The sequence below is a fragment of the Thrips palmi genome, unplaced genomic scaffold (genome assembly GCF_012932325.1).
Source record: "Thrips palmi isolate BJ-2018 unplaced genomic scaffold, TpBJ-2018v1 HiC_scaffold_3, whole genome shotgun sequence".
Lineage (NCBI taxonomy): Eukaryota > Metazoa > Arthropoda > Insecta > Thysanoptera > Thripidae > Thrips > Thrips palmi.
In genome coordinates this window covers 3,411,989-3,430,316 of record NW_023144630.1, presented here as the reverse complement: position 1 = coordinate 3,430,316, position 18,328 = coordinate 3,411,989, and the positions used below count along the sequence as shown (strand labels likewise).

Here is an 18,328-nt window from a genome sequence, read left to right as displayed (position 1 = left end):
TCAGTGTTGGGTGCGAGGAGGGAAAAATCTGGACAACTGTTCATTTCATGTAGGAGTTTATTACAATAAAATGAAATACCTATCTCATTATTCTAGGGTCATAGTAGAAGTGAAGAAAATAGATATTCAAAATAGATGTTTTGACATAAATTCTACTACACATGCAAATCCTCGAGAGGATTATTTCACAGCCTTGAGTAGTCTTCTCTGAGCTTCAATATGGAATTTAAAAAATTACAACTATTATATTACAGCATATCCTACATTCAGTCAGGTTACATCATCTTCTTGGCAGTATTTGGCATTAATCCTTCCTACAGAAATAAGTCACAGAGCACAAAATTTAACCACCCACATTCCTACTGATCACAGGTGTTCCAATAGTTTAATAGGAAATATAGCTTAATCATTATAATTAGAGTATTAAAACATGCGCAAATAGATGCCCATATATGTAAGTACAATGTAAACTTCAAAAATGAGAAAAAAATAATAATTCAAATTGACTAAGTTCAGTCCATAACAGCATTTCTTGAAAAAAAATACATGCTAAATTTAATCTCCTGACTTGTTCTTCCTTGTTTTCAGGGTATCAAGAGCAGGATGGATGAAGTCCCGCCAAATTAATGGAAGTACACAGTTGGGTCTTTCCCTAATTGATAGCATGTGCTGCTCATTGAAAGGCTTGATGAAATGCTGGGTTTCAGGGGCACACTTCGTTTCCAAAAAATGCTGCAATAGGAAAAGATAAAAATATAATTTCAAAACAACGGTTTGGTTAAAGATCTGAAATACATGAGTGCACATGTTATCAGAACTCACCGACAATGGACTGTTACGCCTTTTCATTTTGCGTAGGTAATCATAAAGATTTTTTGGGTTTTTTCCAATAAGAAGATACTCAGTAACAAGAGACATTGCCCAACGAAGACATTTGTCCTTCTTACTTGGATTGTTCTCTGCGATAAACTCTGTAAATTCTTCTAGACCAATAGCCAAGAGGCTGGGGCAAAAAATAATATTTTATTATATAAGATGTACTATAAAAATACACTCAAGGTGAATTTTGAAGACTTACTGCTCTTCAGATAGCACCATCATAACTTTCTGCATCTCAACTGTCCTGAATGGCATGTGAGGGAGGAGCTCTGGATATATGAAGGCAGGACTATCAACTATTTCTTTCATTAGTTGGGGACTAAACCTCTCACAGTATCTGTTTTTCCTATTCTTCACACGTTTACTGTTCAAACAAAAATCAAGAGTCAAGAGAATGGAATATTTATTAAATAATATATTGAGATAACAAAGAGGAACAGCTTCCCAAGACACTTACGCACGAGCCATTTCCTGTTCAACAAAGCTGCCAGGAGAAACAAAAAAAATAAAAGTTAGTAACAAGATGAAAGAATGAAATTGAATACAAGTTCATATTATGTGTTTTACCCAGTAATTGCTGTTCCTTCTTCTGACTGTATCATCTTTTCCCACCTGTCAACCAATTCCAATGCTGGTGTAAGATTTGCTGATCTGAAAGCTGATTTTCTTTTTTCTGCTGCCATTGTATCCAATGAAACCTAGCAAAAGGAATAATTACACAATAGAGTGGTGAGGGTTAAAAGAGGAAAGTAATGGAAGGAAAAGAAAAAGCAGATTCCTACCAATTGCTTCTTACAAATAGAGGAATAATCATTGTACACAGGATGTTCATAAGTTTGAAGGAAGTGTTGCGTCATCAGTTGTACATATTGCCTCATTTGCTGATCCAAAACGTGCCTTTGGGCAAAACTCAGGACCACAGTGTTGTTGACCAATACATCTCCTTGAGCAGATAAATGAGCTTCTCCATTGTAAACATTCCAAGAAGTTACTCCAGGTACTGGAGAATGGGGAGGGCTTGAAGCAGGCAAACTAACAGATAACTCTGGGTCGTCTTCTTCAACAGATGAAGGCTCCTTCTGCTCTTCCTCATTTGCTTGAGCAGACAGAGTCTCACATGTATTAATGCCAACAACAGAATTGCTCCAAGTGTTGTCATCACTGCTTTGAATTTCCTAATGAACAAAAAGAGAGGTAAATACATAGAAGGAGACAGAGATGAAAGATTTACACATCTACAATAAAGATTAAATAATTGAATGGTGCACTGTAATTAATTCACTCACATGATATGAGCAATTAAGATGATTGAAAATGACCAAATGTGGCAGGATTTAAAATGAAATAAAGATTTAGGGTTGGAAATGATAGAATGTGCCTTTTCCCCATCAGTTAAAAACAGCTCACGCCTCGAGAAGGCTGGGGTAGGCCGCTTCCCGGTTCACGCTTATCGCCAAAATTGTGCGATAGCTTTCTATTCAATAGCTTCACCGGGTTTGTGAGCCACATGAAAATTTACAACTTCAAACAACTACAGGATGACGAAAACTAATTGCTGTGAAGATTGAGCCACATGCATGCTGACAAACCCCCCAAATGCCATCTAGAGAGGAAACTTACCTCAGCAGACAGATGACTTGAATTGCCAATTGTTTCACCAGGTTTATCCCAGTCTGTACTTGAGTTCAGAACCAGGTAATTCTTTCCAGGAGAGAAGAGCACATCTGTGTTCCCACCATACTGATTGCTAGTGACTGGTACTGCCACATTATTTCCCACCATTCCAACATTTGGGTCATCATTGTAAAAGAAGGTCTCTGATGAATTGCCATGGTTGTCATTAATGGCATTTAGATAAGAGTCCAATTTTCCTCTGCTATGTGACAGGTTACCCTTCAATTCTCCTGAGCTTTTATTAGAGTAACTTGGGTGATTGTCCAATTTCCCCGGAGTTGCCAATACATGCGACTTCTTTGGGGTAAAGCTGTCCGGTTTTCCAGGAGTGAAGCCTGTTCTTTCCTTCTTCCCACTTCGGCTTCCACTAGAGTGTGGGTAGTTGTCTGGTTTACCTGGAGTTTGAGGAAAATTTTTCTTCTTTCCAGGAGACTGATAAACTGATTTTCCTTTCCCTCCAGAATGATAACCACTTGACGATAGTGAGGTAGAGTCCACATTAAAACTCAAGTCATTGTGGTGACCCTTCTTCCCAGTATTTGGTGTTCTTGAACAAGGTGGGCTCATGGGTGGTACAGGTGTGTGAAGAGATGTATTGCTGGGACTTCTTGGAGGAGGGGGTGTGGTCTTTAGCGGTGCCAGAGTGCCCAGTGACATATAGGCATCCAGTAGGATGGACATATCTTCATTGCTACCATTCGGGCTGGTAGACAATCGAGGAGACAGTGCACGAGGGCTGGCTGGTTTGGCAGTCTGCTTCTTATCCCCATCTTTATCCTTATCCTCATCCTCACTGGAAAAGTTTTCAGTAAACTCGAGAAGTTCTCTCATTAGTTCATTCAATTCTCTCTTAGAAACTTTGACAGCTCTGTCCCTACGCAGCTCCTCCTTGTCAACTGTAATGGAAAGAAAATGCGAATTTCGTTAAAGGATTTTCAAAATATTTTTGAGAGTGGAAAAAGGATTAGGCACTCAAAGGCACTTACTTATCTCTTCCTCGGCAAGGACATTGTATTCTGGGTCTTCCTCATCATCATCGGGGTTTTGAACTTCTATACAAGGGGAAAGAAACAAAAGACATGAATTGTTAGGCTTACCCTATCAAATATATATAAAAATAGACACACAAAAATAGCAACTACCAAACAATACAAACCTGATCTCATGGGCTGCATAAATTCCTTCAAAAATTCTTGCCAATCTGCATTATCACAAGTAGTGTCATATAGGTCAGGAGTTATGTCTGGAGGAATAAATGCTTGTTCTATTTCCTCTAAAGGAGTATCATTGAGAGGCAGTTTTGAACGAGTTCGTAAAGCAATATTTTCTTCAGTATTTTGATCTAGCTGCAATTCAGAAGGTGCCTGTGGATTGGAAAGAAAAAAACCATTACTATTTGAATGCATTCAAGAAAATAAGATAAATTTGACAATGAAATGTGATGGCAAACTAACCATGGGCACTTTGAAGACTCCGTCCTCTGACCAGTTTGTTTGGGTGGCAGAATCCGTAATTAGAGGTTTGGGAGACGGATTTGGCGTAGCTGGGCAGGAATCAGTGTCCAAATCAAAGTTTGCGGGAGATTGCTGATCTAAGGAAATGTCCCTTTCCGATCCATCACGTTCAGAGCAATCATTGTCACTTGGCTCATCCTCACCAGGGTGGTACTCTTCATCATCTTCCGAGTCATCATTCATTTCTTCATTGATGAGAGCCTGACATTCTGATCCAGAGGGGGTTTTGTGTGGAGTACCAACCCACTGCACTTCTGAATAACTGGATTCATTGCTGTCACAGAGAAGTCTTGCCTTGGCTCTGGTTAATCTTGGTTCAAATGACAAGTCATCAGAGTCCCCGGATACAGCAACGTCACCAGACTTGATGCTTCTCCTGACCATAGCTTGAACATATGGATTTGTAATGACACTCCTTAGAATGTTTTTAACATTGGGTACTGTTAAACGATTTCTCTCGGCCTTAGCTTCAAGCTGTCTTTCAATTTCTTCCCCCATCCCACTCAAAATAGCATTGTCTTCTTCAGACACCTCAGACTGCTTCCTTTTTCTGCCCCTCTGATTAGGGGAAGCGTGGCTTTCTGCATCAGATTCAACTATTTCCAAACTGCCAGGCGAGTCTTCGTTGGAGCTGTCCTCATCCCAGCCACCATGAGGGAAATCCAATTCAACAGTCACAGTGCCATTGCTTTCAGCACTGGAGAAACTTTTACTCCATGAGGGGTCTGTTGAATTTACATGTTTTGACAAACTACAAGACAAATCTGAGGCATCAGTATCTTTTGACGTTGACTGAAAGCTTTTAAAAGACTTCGAATCTTGTGGAGAACAGGGATGCTTGGTTATGGGTGACCCCAGAAGTTTGGTGTGTTTGGAGGGTGACCTTTTCTCCCACAGGATTTTCCGACCAGGAGATAAACCATTTAGCTTCTTGGATGTACTTGGAGTGGAGCAGCATCCTGGACTGTCGATGTGGGAAGGAGAACCATGATGCCTCCATGATAGATTCTTTCGGGGCGGTGTTTTGGGAGAAGGTGGTGTATGAGAACTCATCCTTGACTGCGACAAGGGAAGAAGCACGCTGCATCTAGCAATCGCCGAAACATGATGGAAATCTGAAGCAAAGACAAAATTGTATCTGTGTTAACCATACAAAAAAATATTTCATGACAACAACAGGGTTGTAGAATCTTAATTAACAAACGTTAACCTACAAAGGTAAAAAAAACAGCTTTCAAAGCACGACCAAAGAACGCATCATGAAAAGAGGGCCATGGAATATAGCATTTCGTGGTCATCAAATTCCAAACTGAAATTTAAGAGCGAATCTGACGGGGAAGCCTAGAGCTTGGAAGAGGTTAGGCAAATCGGCACATCAACGAACCGCAAAAACACACGTAGACCTACCGAGCCACACTGCACTAAGAGGATGCGGAGCTGGATAACTTCATGGAGCCTAAAACGGACAAGTCATCAAACACCTCTAAAGCGGGGAAGTAACTCGCAAATCGCGAAACACAAACAATCTTTATGACTGGATCGCGCGCAAATTCTTTTTTGTTCTTGTTTGGGTTTTTTGGGCGTTCTATGAAAAATTGAGAGGTCATGAAAAGGAATGAGAAATTGAAAGGTACGTTTCTAGACTTTTTAAATGCATTTCGTCAGTTTCCTAACATAGAGGTCAGTTGAGACGAACGATTAGAGTGAGTATGCGCATTGGATGATTCCCAAGAGATAAGGTTGAAGTGAATCATATGCTTCATTACAAAGAAGAAGATGTGATGGAATGACCCGCGGTGTGACTGAGTTACTGACATTGAAATATTTTTCAAGACTCGTGTGAATTTTTCTGTTTTGTGTTACTTTATTTTATTTATTGGTTGTTCAGCATCCAGAGATTAAGCGACAGTTGCGGTTCTCACGCTTAAACCATCTTGTTTTTTTTGCGGCGGAGGGTTGGTATGGCGTTGGGTGGACAGACGGACAGTTAGACAGTCATCTAGAGACAGACGGACGGACAGACAGAAGCGCATTCATGGCTGGGCCTGTACCTACAACCTCAACAACTGTCATGGCTGATTAATAATGGACATTTAGTTTACTTCTTGCGCGTTCGAATAGGAGAATCGGTCAGCAGAGTTTTGTGGAAGTTTCTTTTTGTTTGGGTATCGCCACCATGAACGGCATTGCACTAAGTGAACTTTGCTGCCTCCTGTGCTGTCCCCCCTGTCCGTCGCGTATTGCTTCCAAATTGGCCTTTTTACCCCCGGAGGCCACGTACAGCTATCATGCAGATGAAAGCGGAACCAAATTTTCGATGCATTTCACCGAGAAGGCCGAGTGGCAGCACTCGGAGAGGGAGCGAGAGAACATCGAAGGTTTCTACGCCCGCACCTCAAGGGGCAACAAGATCGGTTGTATTTTCGTCCGCTGCTCCCCCAATGCAAGGTTTGTTGTTTATGTTTTGCTCTCTAAATCTATTTTACCTGTGTGAAAATTTTCATTGTTCTTCAGCTCTTCTTCTGTTGTGTGAAAGTATCCATTCCATGACATTAAGCTTGTCTCTGTCTTGCAATCAATTCATGCAAAACATCGTCAAAACTCTGCTTTTTACAATATGTTTTCTGAAACAAATTGATTATTGTTTTGTTTCCTTATTCTTCATTACATTCTTGATAAGCTGCTGTGATCTTCAGTAGTGTCCCCTGTTAGCCTAACCCACTTAATCTTTTACTGTTGAATGATAAGATAATAATGTTTCTTTGTTTTGCAGGTTCACCATCCTTTTCTCCCACGGCAATGCTGTTGATTTGGGACAGATGAGCAGCTTCTACTGGGGATTGGGCAACAGGATCAATTGTAACATTTTTAGTTATGACTATTCGGGTTATGGAGTCAGCACAGGCAAGCCATCAGAGAAGAACCTGTACGCTGACATTGATGCTGCATGGCATTCGCTGAGGACTCGATATGGCATCAGTCCTGAGAACATCATCTTGTATGGCCAAAGCATTGGCACAGTACCCACCGTGGACCTGGCGGCACGGTATGAAGTAGGTGCTGTCATTCTTCATTCCCCTCTCATGTCTGGAATGAGAGTGGCGTTCCCCAACACAAAGCGGACTTGGTTTTTCGATGCCTTTCCGAGGTACACATGACTTAAATTGGGATCGTTTCTGAAAGTGTACAAGAGTTGATTCAGTGACTATATTTGAGGTCTCCCATTTGCAGCATCGACAAGGTTCCTAAAGTCACTTCTCCAGTGCTCGTAATCCACGGCACAGAGGATGAGGTGATCGACTTCTCCCATGGCTACAACATCTACAAGAGCTGTCCTCGTGCGGTGGACCCACTGTGGGTAGAGGTGAGGACAACATCGCCTACAGGGAGCTTGGCCTCTCCGTTCCAACTTGCTAACATTGCCGCTGCTTGCTGCAGGGGGCCGGGCACAACGACGTGGAGCTGTTCGGGGCGTACCTGACCCGCTTGAAGCAGTTCGTGTCCGAGGAGCTCGTCAACTGACAGCTGCTCCCGGCCGGCGGGGCGTCGTCGGCCACCACGACGACGGAGACGGAGACGACGGTGAGCGACACGACGACAGGGTCCGTGACGGAGAAGCTGCTCTAGCGGCACGCCCCAGCCCCGGCACCTCAACCTGCCGGGGCTGGTAGAGCCCGCCAGGCCCGCCAGCAACGCGAGGACGGCGACGGCCCCCCCGACGGCCCCCCCGACGCCCCCTGCGACTCGCGCGCCGCCCGCTCCCCCCGGATGCGCTCCCCCAGGTCACCCCGCCGCCGGCGACGCTCGGCTCAAGGCGCGGCGGACAACGCCGGCAAGGCCGCGGGTTCCGTCAGGAGCTCCAGCTCCGGCGTGAGCTCGGGGTCCGCCGTGGGCTCCTGCAACTCCACCTGCTTGTCCGGGGCGGCCTCGGCCGAGAGCGTCTCCGTCTCCGACCACCGCTTCAGGGGCCACGGCCAGGGCCTCGAACCCGTCTGGCTGCTCAGGACGCCGTCGTCGCGCGACCCCGTCGCCGTGGACATGTTGGCACCCACCGCAGTGGACAGACTAGTAGCCAAATACCTCACCCCCCAAAGGCCCCCGAGCCACCATGGCTCTCAGGCATCCCAGTGCTCTCAAGGATCTCTAGCATCTCAAGGATCTCAGGTAACCCAGGGTTCTCAAGGGTCTCGGGCGTCGCAGGGTTCGCAAGGATCTCGGGCGTCTCAGGGCTCCCAAGGATCTCAGGTAACCCAGGGTTCGCAAGGATCTCGGGCGTCGCAGGGCTCTCACGGATCTCGGGCGTCGCAGGGATCTCTTGGCTCTCAAGGTTCTCAGGGATCCCAGAGATCCCCCACCCCGACTCGAGTCGCTCCAAATGCTGGCAAGGCAAGCAAAAGCGGCAAGCCCAGCAAACCCAAGTCAAGCAAGCGGTCCACTGCTGAGGCAGGCGCGGCAGGTTCTGCCCAGGGCACCTTGGAAACCACATGCTGAAGGGTGCCCTGCAGGTGTTCCTTTGTGTTCTTACTTTTTTTTTCATTGTGATTTGGATGCTAGAAATGATGAATAAGGCCTTGGCACAGTTGATGTGAATTTTGAGCCTGGTCAGACTGCTTCTGTCGTCTGAGGGGAGTGCCCAGTGTTTCATCTGCACCTCAATGAATTTTGCTAGGATTGAGGTGAACTCTTCTCTGCCATCTTATTTTTAGTGACTGTGATTTCCTAATGTTATGGAATTTCATACTAGTGAGCGAGGATTACAAGACCAGTCTATGTTGAAGTTCACCCATTGTTTTACCTTGCATAAGCTCAGTCAACCAACAAGTTTATATAGCATTTTTGTTTTGTCACTGGGTGATTAGATGTTCTTTTTCTCAGGTATGTTCAGTCAGACAGCAGACTTGATAGTTTGTAATTTTTTTGCAATGCAGGAACAAATTTTCGATGGTTGTCATTTTCATTTTTATGTTCTGCACTCTCTGCTGTATATGGGGCTGTCTATTTTCTTCTAAAAATAAGTGTTACAAAAGTCTTATATATTTAATAATGCAAAAAAATTCAAACAATGAATGTATTTTTAAGGGCGATTTCTTTTTGTGCTTTTATTTACATTTTGTAAAATGAAATAATTTATCTGATTATATTGTTGTAAGCTGAATCATGTGTAATTCAATTTGAAGTTTGCTATAACCAGTGTTAATGGGGCACCAGTACCTCACCTGTAATATTCGTGTTGCTTTCATCTTCTGATGGCATGTGCCCCCAGTCTACATTTACTGTTTGTAGGTTTACCAAGGAATTTCTAATCTTGTTTCAATGTGTGTGATCCTATGACATGATCTGCAGGTATGTTTCTACATCTTGAGAATGAATATATGATGTTGATATTTGTTAAATACTTGTGTACTTGCTGTGTTTATATTAAGACGCTCCTAGGTTGAATAGACATTAATGTGAGCTCAGTAGCTCTTGGTATGAATTGAGTTTTGTAATTCAGTTATAAACACTCAATATGGATGTTAAATGAGTGGGAGCTCATACTTTGGAACTGAGTTAGGACATTTTGTACAATTAGTATCAGGAGCATGCGTGCTACAGAGTGGCAGTTGAACCTGCATTTAATTTCAATTATTCCTCTAGGACTGTAATCAATGAGGGTAAATGCTATGATGTTTGCAAAGGCTGACAATGATTTGTTACCTTTTCTTGACTCTGTTCTTTGTGTGTGTTTGTGTGTGTGTATATATGGCTAAAATCACATCAGTACTACATTTGTTTGTAGAACTGGGCTGAAAGTATCTGCAATAATTAAGTGCTCTAGCCAGATGCTGGGTGCCAATTTTGCTGAGTAAGAATAAGAATCAAATAGCAAAGACTAAGCCAATGGAGGCCAACAACATGGACATGTAAATAGTTAACTGTGACATTTTCTTTTGTGTCGAAGGGCGATTTTTATTATTGTCGTAAGTATTAGTTTGATCGGTTGGTAGAGCCAAAGTAAACTGAAAGATGCATTATTCCAACTTTTCTGAGAAAACATGTAACTGTCATATCAATGTTAAAAATATTCCACTCTGATATTTGATGGGTTTCTTGAATTCAAATGTTTTCCTCTCAAGTCCCACTTTTCCCACCTGCATGGATGAATTGTGCAGGTTTCAGGCCTATTTCATATGTGGTCTGCTTTTATCATTTGCATTTTCATATTAGCCAGCTTCAAATCTGGCTAAAATTCCATTTATAAATAGATCAATGATGATAACAAACTATGCCAAGACACAAGTAAGTGTCGAGAAAGAAAAGACTTGGACTTGATCCTGAGCATATTCCACATTTGAAAACTTTACATAAAGTCATTGTCATCAAGTAAAATTAAGCTTCAAATTTAGGTTGCTGTCATTAAATCTTGTCTAGTGTTCTTGAATAATACAATTCGGATTGCATGAAGTGTTTTCATTGAGGCTTCATTGCCCTGTGTTCCGCTTTGTTTTATTTTTGCACTGTGCCAAAAATATGTTTGGAATACTTTCAGTACTTGTTTAAATCAACCACTCCTGTATTATCTGTGAATCATTCAATAGAGATCTCTGTTGCGGCTCAGACCTGACTTTAGGTTTATTGTAACACTCGAAAGAAAGATAAGAAAGAATTGAGATAAAAACAAATTATAGCACCTATGTGCATGACTGTTTTAAGCTTTCACAACCTTTGTACATTTTATGTTATGAGGAAGTTAGTAAGTAGGGTCTTAGCAATGTTAATTTAATTGTCTCTCTTTTTTGTTTTCTGAGTATTGCATAACAGTTTCTTTACTGAACTTAAATTTCCTTGTAATTTTGAACCTGTGAATCAATTCTGCTTTTAACATATGTGTAAGTGTTACATGCTTGCGTTCTTCTGACAATTAATGTTATTAACCCAACTTAGCTGTGTGTTTTCCTTGGTGTTTTGTTTGGAGCCCTTTCAAAACTTTGGGAAGGAGAAGAACTGCTGTCTTATCTTTTTATTTTGCCTTTTAGGAATGGCTGGCCCACCTCATGTTGAGCTTTATCCTTTTTAATTTGTTGTTGTTTTCAATCATTTGAGAAACGTTTGTGTATGGGTTTGCCCCTTGAAACTCTTGGTAGTCCCAGATAGTGTAAGAAAACGAAAGATTTGTTTGCTTTTCTATGGACAGAATTCAGCAAGATTGTGTAAGGAATCTATTCATGAGATTGGTCTTCCAAAAGATTTTTTGTTTCTGTTGTGAATTGTCTGGAGCACAGTGCATAGGTCTGAAACTTTGTGATTGACTGAGGTTGTGAAGTTTCTTATGTCAGCTTGGGAAAACCATGATTTAAATTCATAATGTATGTCAGTTTGTAATGGCTGTAATGGTTTACTTTCCAACAAACGGACTTTTTTTTTGGTCTAGTTTTTAATCCCTTTCTCCCCATATTTTCATTTGCTTGTAAAAGAGGCATACGTCTTTAACATTTTGTTTTCTTCCCTTTTGTGTTTTTCCAAGTTTCCCTCAGAACCTAATTTGATCAATTTTAACCACCTTTATAACAAACAAAATTCTGCTGCAAACTCTTTGGTTACTAAAGGTGAAAATAATTAACTTTGTGTATGCACCTTATGGCTTGTTTGAGTTAACCTTGTTTGACTTGTCAGTATCATTTGTCTGTTCTCTACCCAATGTGCATAGTTTTGTGCTTGGATTGGATTATCATGTCAAGTTACTGCTTGAGATACCACTTGCCCAAAGTCATTTAGTGTAAACTTATAGTAAGACATTAGTATTATGAACACATGTTGATGCTTCATCCCTCGCCACATTTTCTTAATGATATTTTTCTTTCAAGTTCAACTTCTTTGACCAACAGATTTCTAAGTTGGCTTTGTTGTGAGATTGTGGTGTGATATGAATGAAGTACTTAATTGTTATTGAAAGGTGTTAGTTTCCTTTCATATAGCTGCCCAATTGTGACATTTATTGCACACCGCTTGGTTTTGTCTGTATATAAGACTTTTTGAAATTTAATTTGAAACAATTGAGTGAAATCTAATGACTCTACCTGTCAATGTTCCGTGGCATACATGCCATGTGAAGTGATAGTCTGGAATGTTTCACTGCTCATTTTGTTATTATAATTCCATGTTTGAAGGGAGGAGATTATTTTTGGATGCATGAGATGTGGGGTTGGGCTATCAACCCATGCCTTTTATGATATAACCGATACTTGTCTGCGAGGGTTAAATGTGTTGTAGTGTCATTTCAGTTTTATTTCCAGGCTTTGTATTCTATACCATATATGGACAAGGGTAATTTCAAAGGGTGTTGTTTTTTTTGCCTTTCTCAAATACTTTTGAGGAACTTAATTTTTTAAAGCTAAGTTCTGTTTATTCATAACTTCAACCTCACAAGGGAATTAAATGTTTGCTGATAAATTGTGAGACACTTGCTTTTAACTCAGTCATTTTTCGGATTGTTAGTGAGGACATTATTGTGAATGTTATGTGTACTTTGTTATACACACACATACACTTCATTCCCTAATCAATCATAGTTTTTCCTTTGATCTGTTTCAATGAGGAAACAATTTTTGTTGGTCAATATTGTGGTTTGTCTTAATATGTAAGTTTTCTGTGTGGTTGCAGTAGTTTTCTTGAAGACCACTTTCTTCTTTAATTTTATGATCTGTACCCCCTTATTGATTTGAAATTTGTGTGCTATCCTGCAAATTTTATTAGTTTTAGTTTGCGTTCTCAGACCTCTTTTGAGGTTTGTGTTTGTTTATGTGATAAATGGGATGTTTCTTAACTTTTCGCTGAAAGGTTTTATATACTTCAAGGTTTTACACCCAAGAAAGGGACTTGGAAGGTATCGTGTGTTGATCAGTGTATCATTTTAATTATTACAATTATTATTATTATGATTATAATTAGCAGGTTACTCGATCTTGTAATAACGTTATAATCTGAATATTTGTGCAATCAAGTTAAGTTGGTTGTGATTGGAAAAGTTTAATGTGAATGTCTTGTTTCATGCGACGTTTTTTAAAATCATCAAATACAGTATTTTATACACTAACTCTGGTCTTGCTCTTCTGATGTGCGATCCTCGTCCTCCACCCGCACCATGTCATCCTCTTGTGGTGCGTCGAAGTCCGCCGCTTGTTGGCGAGACGCGCGGGACGCGCTCGCTTGGGCGGCCTCGGCCATTCGCTGCAGCTGCTCTTCCTCCTGGGAGGTTAGATTAGGTTAGGTTGGGTTTAGGTTAGGTTAGGTTGGCGTCGGAGTGAGCGAGCTGGTTGCAACGCGACGCACGCGAGTGTGGGAGAGACAGACCAGGGCGGATGGCCGCGGAGGCGGGTTGGGGTCGTGCTGCTCCAGCTGGCGCACGGCCTCCGACACGACGACGTCGTCGGCCCAGAACGGCGTCCTGCGGTCCTTCCACGCCACCAGCTGCAGCAGGCGCTGGCGCCGCGTGGCCGCCGGCTGGTCGGGCCCGCTCTCGCGCAGCGCCGCCACCAGCGACCCCCACAGCTCCAGCCCTGCACAGTGGGCCAGAAGACCAGTGGAGGCGGCCGAAACTGCAGACGCGATTTGAGCTCCAGAGTCGCCGAACAGGACTCGAACCGAGCGTGTGACCCCACCAATGGGTTGCTCTCCGTACGAGGAATCCATTGGTGGGTCACACGTTCGGTTCGCCAGCGGACTCTGTGGGCCTCTGGAGTTTGGCCGCCCCACTCGGGGCTCCAAGGAGCCACTTCCCGCCCGTGTGGAAGGTCGCGCCCCCTCGCCACGCCGGATCCAGGTGGCACCCGCCGCACTGGTGTGCCCAACTTACTGCTGTGGGGCCTACCTGCGACGTACGCCTGTGGCCACGCGGCCAGCGCTCGCACGCACTGGTAGCTCCCCGCACATGTGGTGGTGGCCTACCCTGCGCCTGTACGCCTGTGAAGTCCAGGGTAGGCCACCCGCCGCACTGGTGTGCCCAGCACTGGTGGTGGTGGCCTACCCTGCGCCTGTACGCCTGTGAAGTCCAGGGTAGGCCACCCGCCGCACTGGTGTGCCCAGCACTGGTGGTGGTGGCCTACCCTGCGCCTGTACGCCTGTGGAGCCCGGGGTAGGCCACCCGCCGCACTGGTGTGCCCAGCACTAGCGTTGGTGGCCTACCCTGCGCCTGTGAAACGCCCTGGCGCGCCCACCGTGTTGAGGAAGAACTCCCCCAGGTGTCCGTGCGCCTTGGCGAGCAGGTCGGGCTGGTCGAACTGCTCGGCGGCCTCCTTGGCGTCGCGGAGGCAGCGCAGCGTGCCGTCCGAGTCGGACTGGCTGCGAGCAACGCGGAGCAATGGTCCATGTCTCTCTCGCACCCTCACGGGGTGCCCAGTGTGAGCGACAGAGACCTGTTGCAGCAGGAGGCGAGCTTGAGGTGCGCCGTGATGACGTCGCGCGGACTGTCGGCCCGCTGCGCCAAGGCCAGGAACGTCCTGAAGGTGGCCATGGCCTCCGCGGGCTGCCCCGCTGCCAGCAGACTCGTCCCCAGCTCCTGCTCGGCCAGCAGCTCCAGCTCGGGGGACCTGGCTGTGGGGGTTGGCAACCCTGTAGCGCGGCAGCGTGCGGCAGCGTTGGCAACCCTACGCCGAATGCAGTGTACCGTCGTGCGCGCGCTGCACCGCCTCCCTGCACAGCGCGGACGCCCTGCCGTGGTCCTGTTCAGCGCGCGCCGCCCTGGCCTCGTGCACCAGGGCCTCGCTCAGCGCGCGGCTCGCCACCTGGAACATGCCGTCCACGGTGCTGCAGCGCGCGTCAGCACGCGTCAGCACGCCGGCGGCGGGGCGGCGCGCAGTGGGCCGGGAGACCGGCGACGGCGGACTAAACTCCAGACGCGTTTTGAGCTCCAGAGTCGCTAAATGGGACGCGACCCCACCAATGGATTGCTCTCCGAACGAGGAATCCATTGGTGGGGTCACACGTTCGGTTTGGTCCCGTTTCGCGACTTGAAGTCCGCCTGCGCCGGCCTTCTGGCCCACTGTGCGGCGGCGTCGAACCTCTCGGGCTTGCGGTACTCGGGCGGCAGCAGCAGTAGCAGCGGGGGGCTGGCCGTCCAGGGCTTGCCCGCGGACAGCTGCGCGCCCAGGGTGAGCTTGGCCAGGCCCTCCCCGCACTCCTTCACTGCGCAGTGCAAGCAGTGTGCCCACGCTGGAGAAAGGTCCCGCTACGCAACGGAGAGGGTCGCCCTGAGCTTGCCGAACGTACACTCGTGCAGCAGGAAGGCGCCGTGGGCCAGCGCGACGCTCGCCTCGCACAGCCCGCCGTCCTGCCGCCAGCCGGCGCACGCCTCGGCCGCCAGCTCCAGCAGCCTCTCCGTCAGCCACCACCAGGGCAGCCCGCGCGCCCACGTCAGCTCGGCCAACTGCAGCAGCTGCGTCCCGCCGAGGCCGCGGTCGCCTGCGGGGCCAAGGGTCACTGTGTCGCACTGAGCGGGAGGCGAGAGAGACAGACGCACCGTCCTTGGTGGCGGCCTTGTCGGCGGCGGCCAGCCCCGTGCCCAGGGCGTGCAGCAGCTCAGGACAGCGCGCGAGGGGCGGCCGCCGCAGGGCCTTGGTGGCCACGACGTCCAGCTCCTGGCGCGCCGCGCCGTCCAGCTGCAGCAGCTGCCACAGCGTCTGCGCCGCCCAGTCCTCGCCCGAGTTGATGAGCTCCAGCAGCACGGAGCCCGCGTCGTACATGCGGTACCTGGGGCCAAACGCGTCTGGAGTTTCGGCCGCCGCCACCGGTCCACTGGCACATCCACTGTGCGGACCTGCGCAGGTCCTCCTTGGTGAGCACGGGCAGCCCCATGCGCAGCTCCACCCTCATGGCGGCGATCTGCTTGGACACGGCGCGGATGAAGACGGCGGATGCGGGCAGCCACCCCTCGCCGTCGCCGCCCTCGCCCTCCTGGCGCGCCGCATCCACGGGGATCATGGTGGCGGCGGGGCGGGCCGGCCGCTCTGCCGGCATGGCTCTCGTCGTCTCGACGGTCTCGACTCTGCGAGCAGGTAAGGGAGGAAGGCGCAGCAAGGCGCTGACTGGCCGGACTGAGCCCGACGGACGGCGCAAGCCGCAACAATCGGAGCGACCGAATGGCGGGCCTGGCGGGGCGGGGGAGGGAGAAAGAGAGTCAATATGTAAAGGGTGCAGATTATGTGCATATATATGCACACACATGTGTGTTGTTTGGGTTTGTTTGTTGGGTACCAACCGACTGACATCGGCTTGCACCGAGGGTTGTAGCAATGAAGACACTAGCAGTATTCTTAAAACAATTATTTAATTACTCATTTCACTGATAACTTTAGCCTTAATGGGCAAACTCGTAGTATAAATTAAGAGGAATGGGGTGGGCTTCATAAAGGCAAAAAGACTCTCGGAAAATTGAAATGGAACCAGAGAAACGAAGGAAATTTGGTAGCGACGGTTGTTGAGGTTTTCAGATAATTGAGGACAGATTCTATAACTAGGCAGTCACACATCATATATAAACAACCTTATTAGCTAAGTACTTCCTCACATTATTAAGTACAGTGCGCAGGATAAGTATGGACAAGTCTTTCATAAATAAAGTTTAACACACTCCAGATTAAAGTAATTTTTTTGTTTGTGACACAATATGAGTTCTTACAAATTGTGTTTATTTTCACCACGTTGGGTGGTTAACAGTAACAACTTGAAAACAACCTGAAGACAGTTGATTGCACTCAAATACATGGAAACAATACATGTACATGATTAGTACAGGACAAATATATGTACATAAGAGACAAAATAAATTCACATGTTTGGTGACAGTTTTACATACATGCGTTATCTCTGCAGTTTGTAAAATACATAAAGAAGAGTCTCACATGTTAAAACAATTTAATAGAAAAATAAAACAAGAACTGCATTAACACTCATACTCATTTAATGTCTTCATATACATTTTCTAGCTAGACTTAAATCTGTCATAAAAATCTATTAAACTGTACAAATCATTTAAAATCATTAAAAATATAATAAAAAATGCTAGAGTTTATAATCATTTTTTACACAATTACATACTGTTATTGAGCACGAACATAGTTTTATTATTGGTAAATTCATCCACACATAACATTCCACTCTCAGTCCACAGCATACACGAACCCCTGTCATACCCCTGCTCCAAAAGGTTCCTATCACACATACAATACCTCATTTGTCTTTCTTCGTACAGATAAGCTAACACGTTCAGTTGCCGTTCCTAGATTATTAGGCACAATGGAGGGGAACTAAAAGTGCCGGCAGGGTGGGGAAGAACCACAGAACAAAAGTCCACGTGAGGCTTCCAAACGGGTTCTGTTCTTTGGATTTTCCAAACGCCTTGCGCACCGGCACGCCGCACCATTCCGTTTATCACTAACAGCCCGCCGCGCGGAGAGCGCCGCGAGGCGACACTAACTTAATTGGCACGGAAAACAAATTAACTAAAGCGGGATGACTTTGCGCTACTTCCGGGGGGTCGTGTTGTAGTCCACGTACACGCGCACGACCTCGCCGGAGTACTTGCGCTGCGAGGGCATGAAGTAGAAGTCTGGCTGCAGCTCCCTGGCCGCGCCCTGCGCGTTGGCCCCGCCGTGGGCCCCGCTGTGGCTGCGCCGGTCCTGCGTGTAGTACCCGTTGTGCGGCACCGGCGGGCCGTGCGCCGTGCGAGGCAGCGAGTAGGTGCTGCGCTCGGGCGGGTACTGGTGGTGGCCGGCGTGGTGGCCGCGCGGCGCCGGGCCCTGGCTGTGCCTCTGCAGGGACCGCGAGTCCCCGTGGCCGTAGCTGGGCGGGCCGTGGCCGCGGGGCCGCCCAACACCCCCCGCGCCGTCCACCACGTCCCGGCCCCCGTTGGACCGCGACGAGCCGTTGGAGCTGGCGCCGGGGCCGCCGGGCTGCGGGGGCTTCTCCTCGGACTCGAAGGCCTCGAACGCGTAGTTGGTGTTGGCGGCCGAGTAGTCCCGCCACGCCGAGCTGGGGATCAGGTGCTCCTGCAAAGCCAAGGCAGGGACGGTAAGGACCTTGTTCGGGGAGCGAGCCGAGTCGGGGTTAGCAGCGGGTTAGTGGCATCATGTCGTGTCGCTCAACAACTAGGCGAAGGAGGTCAGTTTCCTTTAGAAGGAATTCCAATTGAAATGCGGAAACAGGAGCCTCCTTGATGCGGAATAAAGTTTCGGAGGGGTTCCAGACCAGGCGGCCAACCACATGCTTCGACGAGAAAGAAAGCAAAT

At 46.7% G+C, this 18,328-nt stretch overlaps 3 protein-coding genes across 4 annotated transcripts in view; 1 reads left to right on the top strand and 2 right to left on the bottom strand.

The window, feature by feature from the left end:
• Positions 1-39: 39 nt before the first annotated feature.
• Positions 40-5,662, bottom strand: LOC117648120. 2 transcript variants are annotated; one of them, XM_034390358.1, is made up of 11 exons: positions 5,475-5,662; positions 4,008-5,182; positions 3,710-3,917; positions 3,540-3,605; positions 2,500-3,449; positions 1,662-2,054; positions 1,447-1,577; positions 1,337-1,363; positions 1,079-1,243; positions 823-1,003; positions 40-732 (listed from the first exon to the last, which is right to left on the bottom strand). In XM_034390358.1, the coding sequence occupies exons 2-11, from the start codon at positions 5,118-5,120 to the stop codon at positions 556-558; spliced, it is 3,411 nt and encodes a 1,136-aa protein (XP_034246249.1). In that variant the 5' UTR covers positions 5,121-5,182; positions 5,475-5,662; the 3' UTR covers positions 40-555. The 2 variants fall into 2 exon arrangements, with proteins under 2 accessions (XP_034246249.1, XP_034246250.1); XM_034390359.1 differs by lacking the exon at positions 5,475-5,662 and adding an exon at positions 5,282-5,395.
• Positions 5,663-5,775: 113 nt separating this feature from the next.
• LOC117648121 (alpha/beta hydrolase domain-containing protein 17B) lies at positions 5,776-7,789 on the top strand. The gene is made up of 4 exons (XM_034390360.1): positions 5,776-6,515; positions 6,841-7,215; positions 7,299-7,431; positions 7,506-7,789. Exons 1-4 carry the CDS (start codon positions 6,244-6,246, stop codon positions 7,587-7,589), a joined length of 864 nt encoding a protein of 287 aa, XP_034246251.1. The 5' UTR covers positions 5,776-6,243; the 3' UTR covers positions 7,590-7,789.
• Positions 7,790-16,349: 8,560 nt separating this feature from the next.
• LOC117648160 overlaps positions 16,350-18,328 on the bottom strand; it is a 45,547-nt gene continuing 43,568 nt past the window's right edge. Inside the window, exon 20 of the mRNA XM_034390415.1 lies at positions 16,350-18,088. Coding sequence (XP_034246306.1) covers positions 17,564-18,088 — 525 coding nt within the window. The 3' untranslated portion in view covers positions 16,350-17,563. The remainder of the gene's footprint in view (positions 18,089-18,328) is intronic.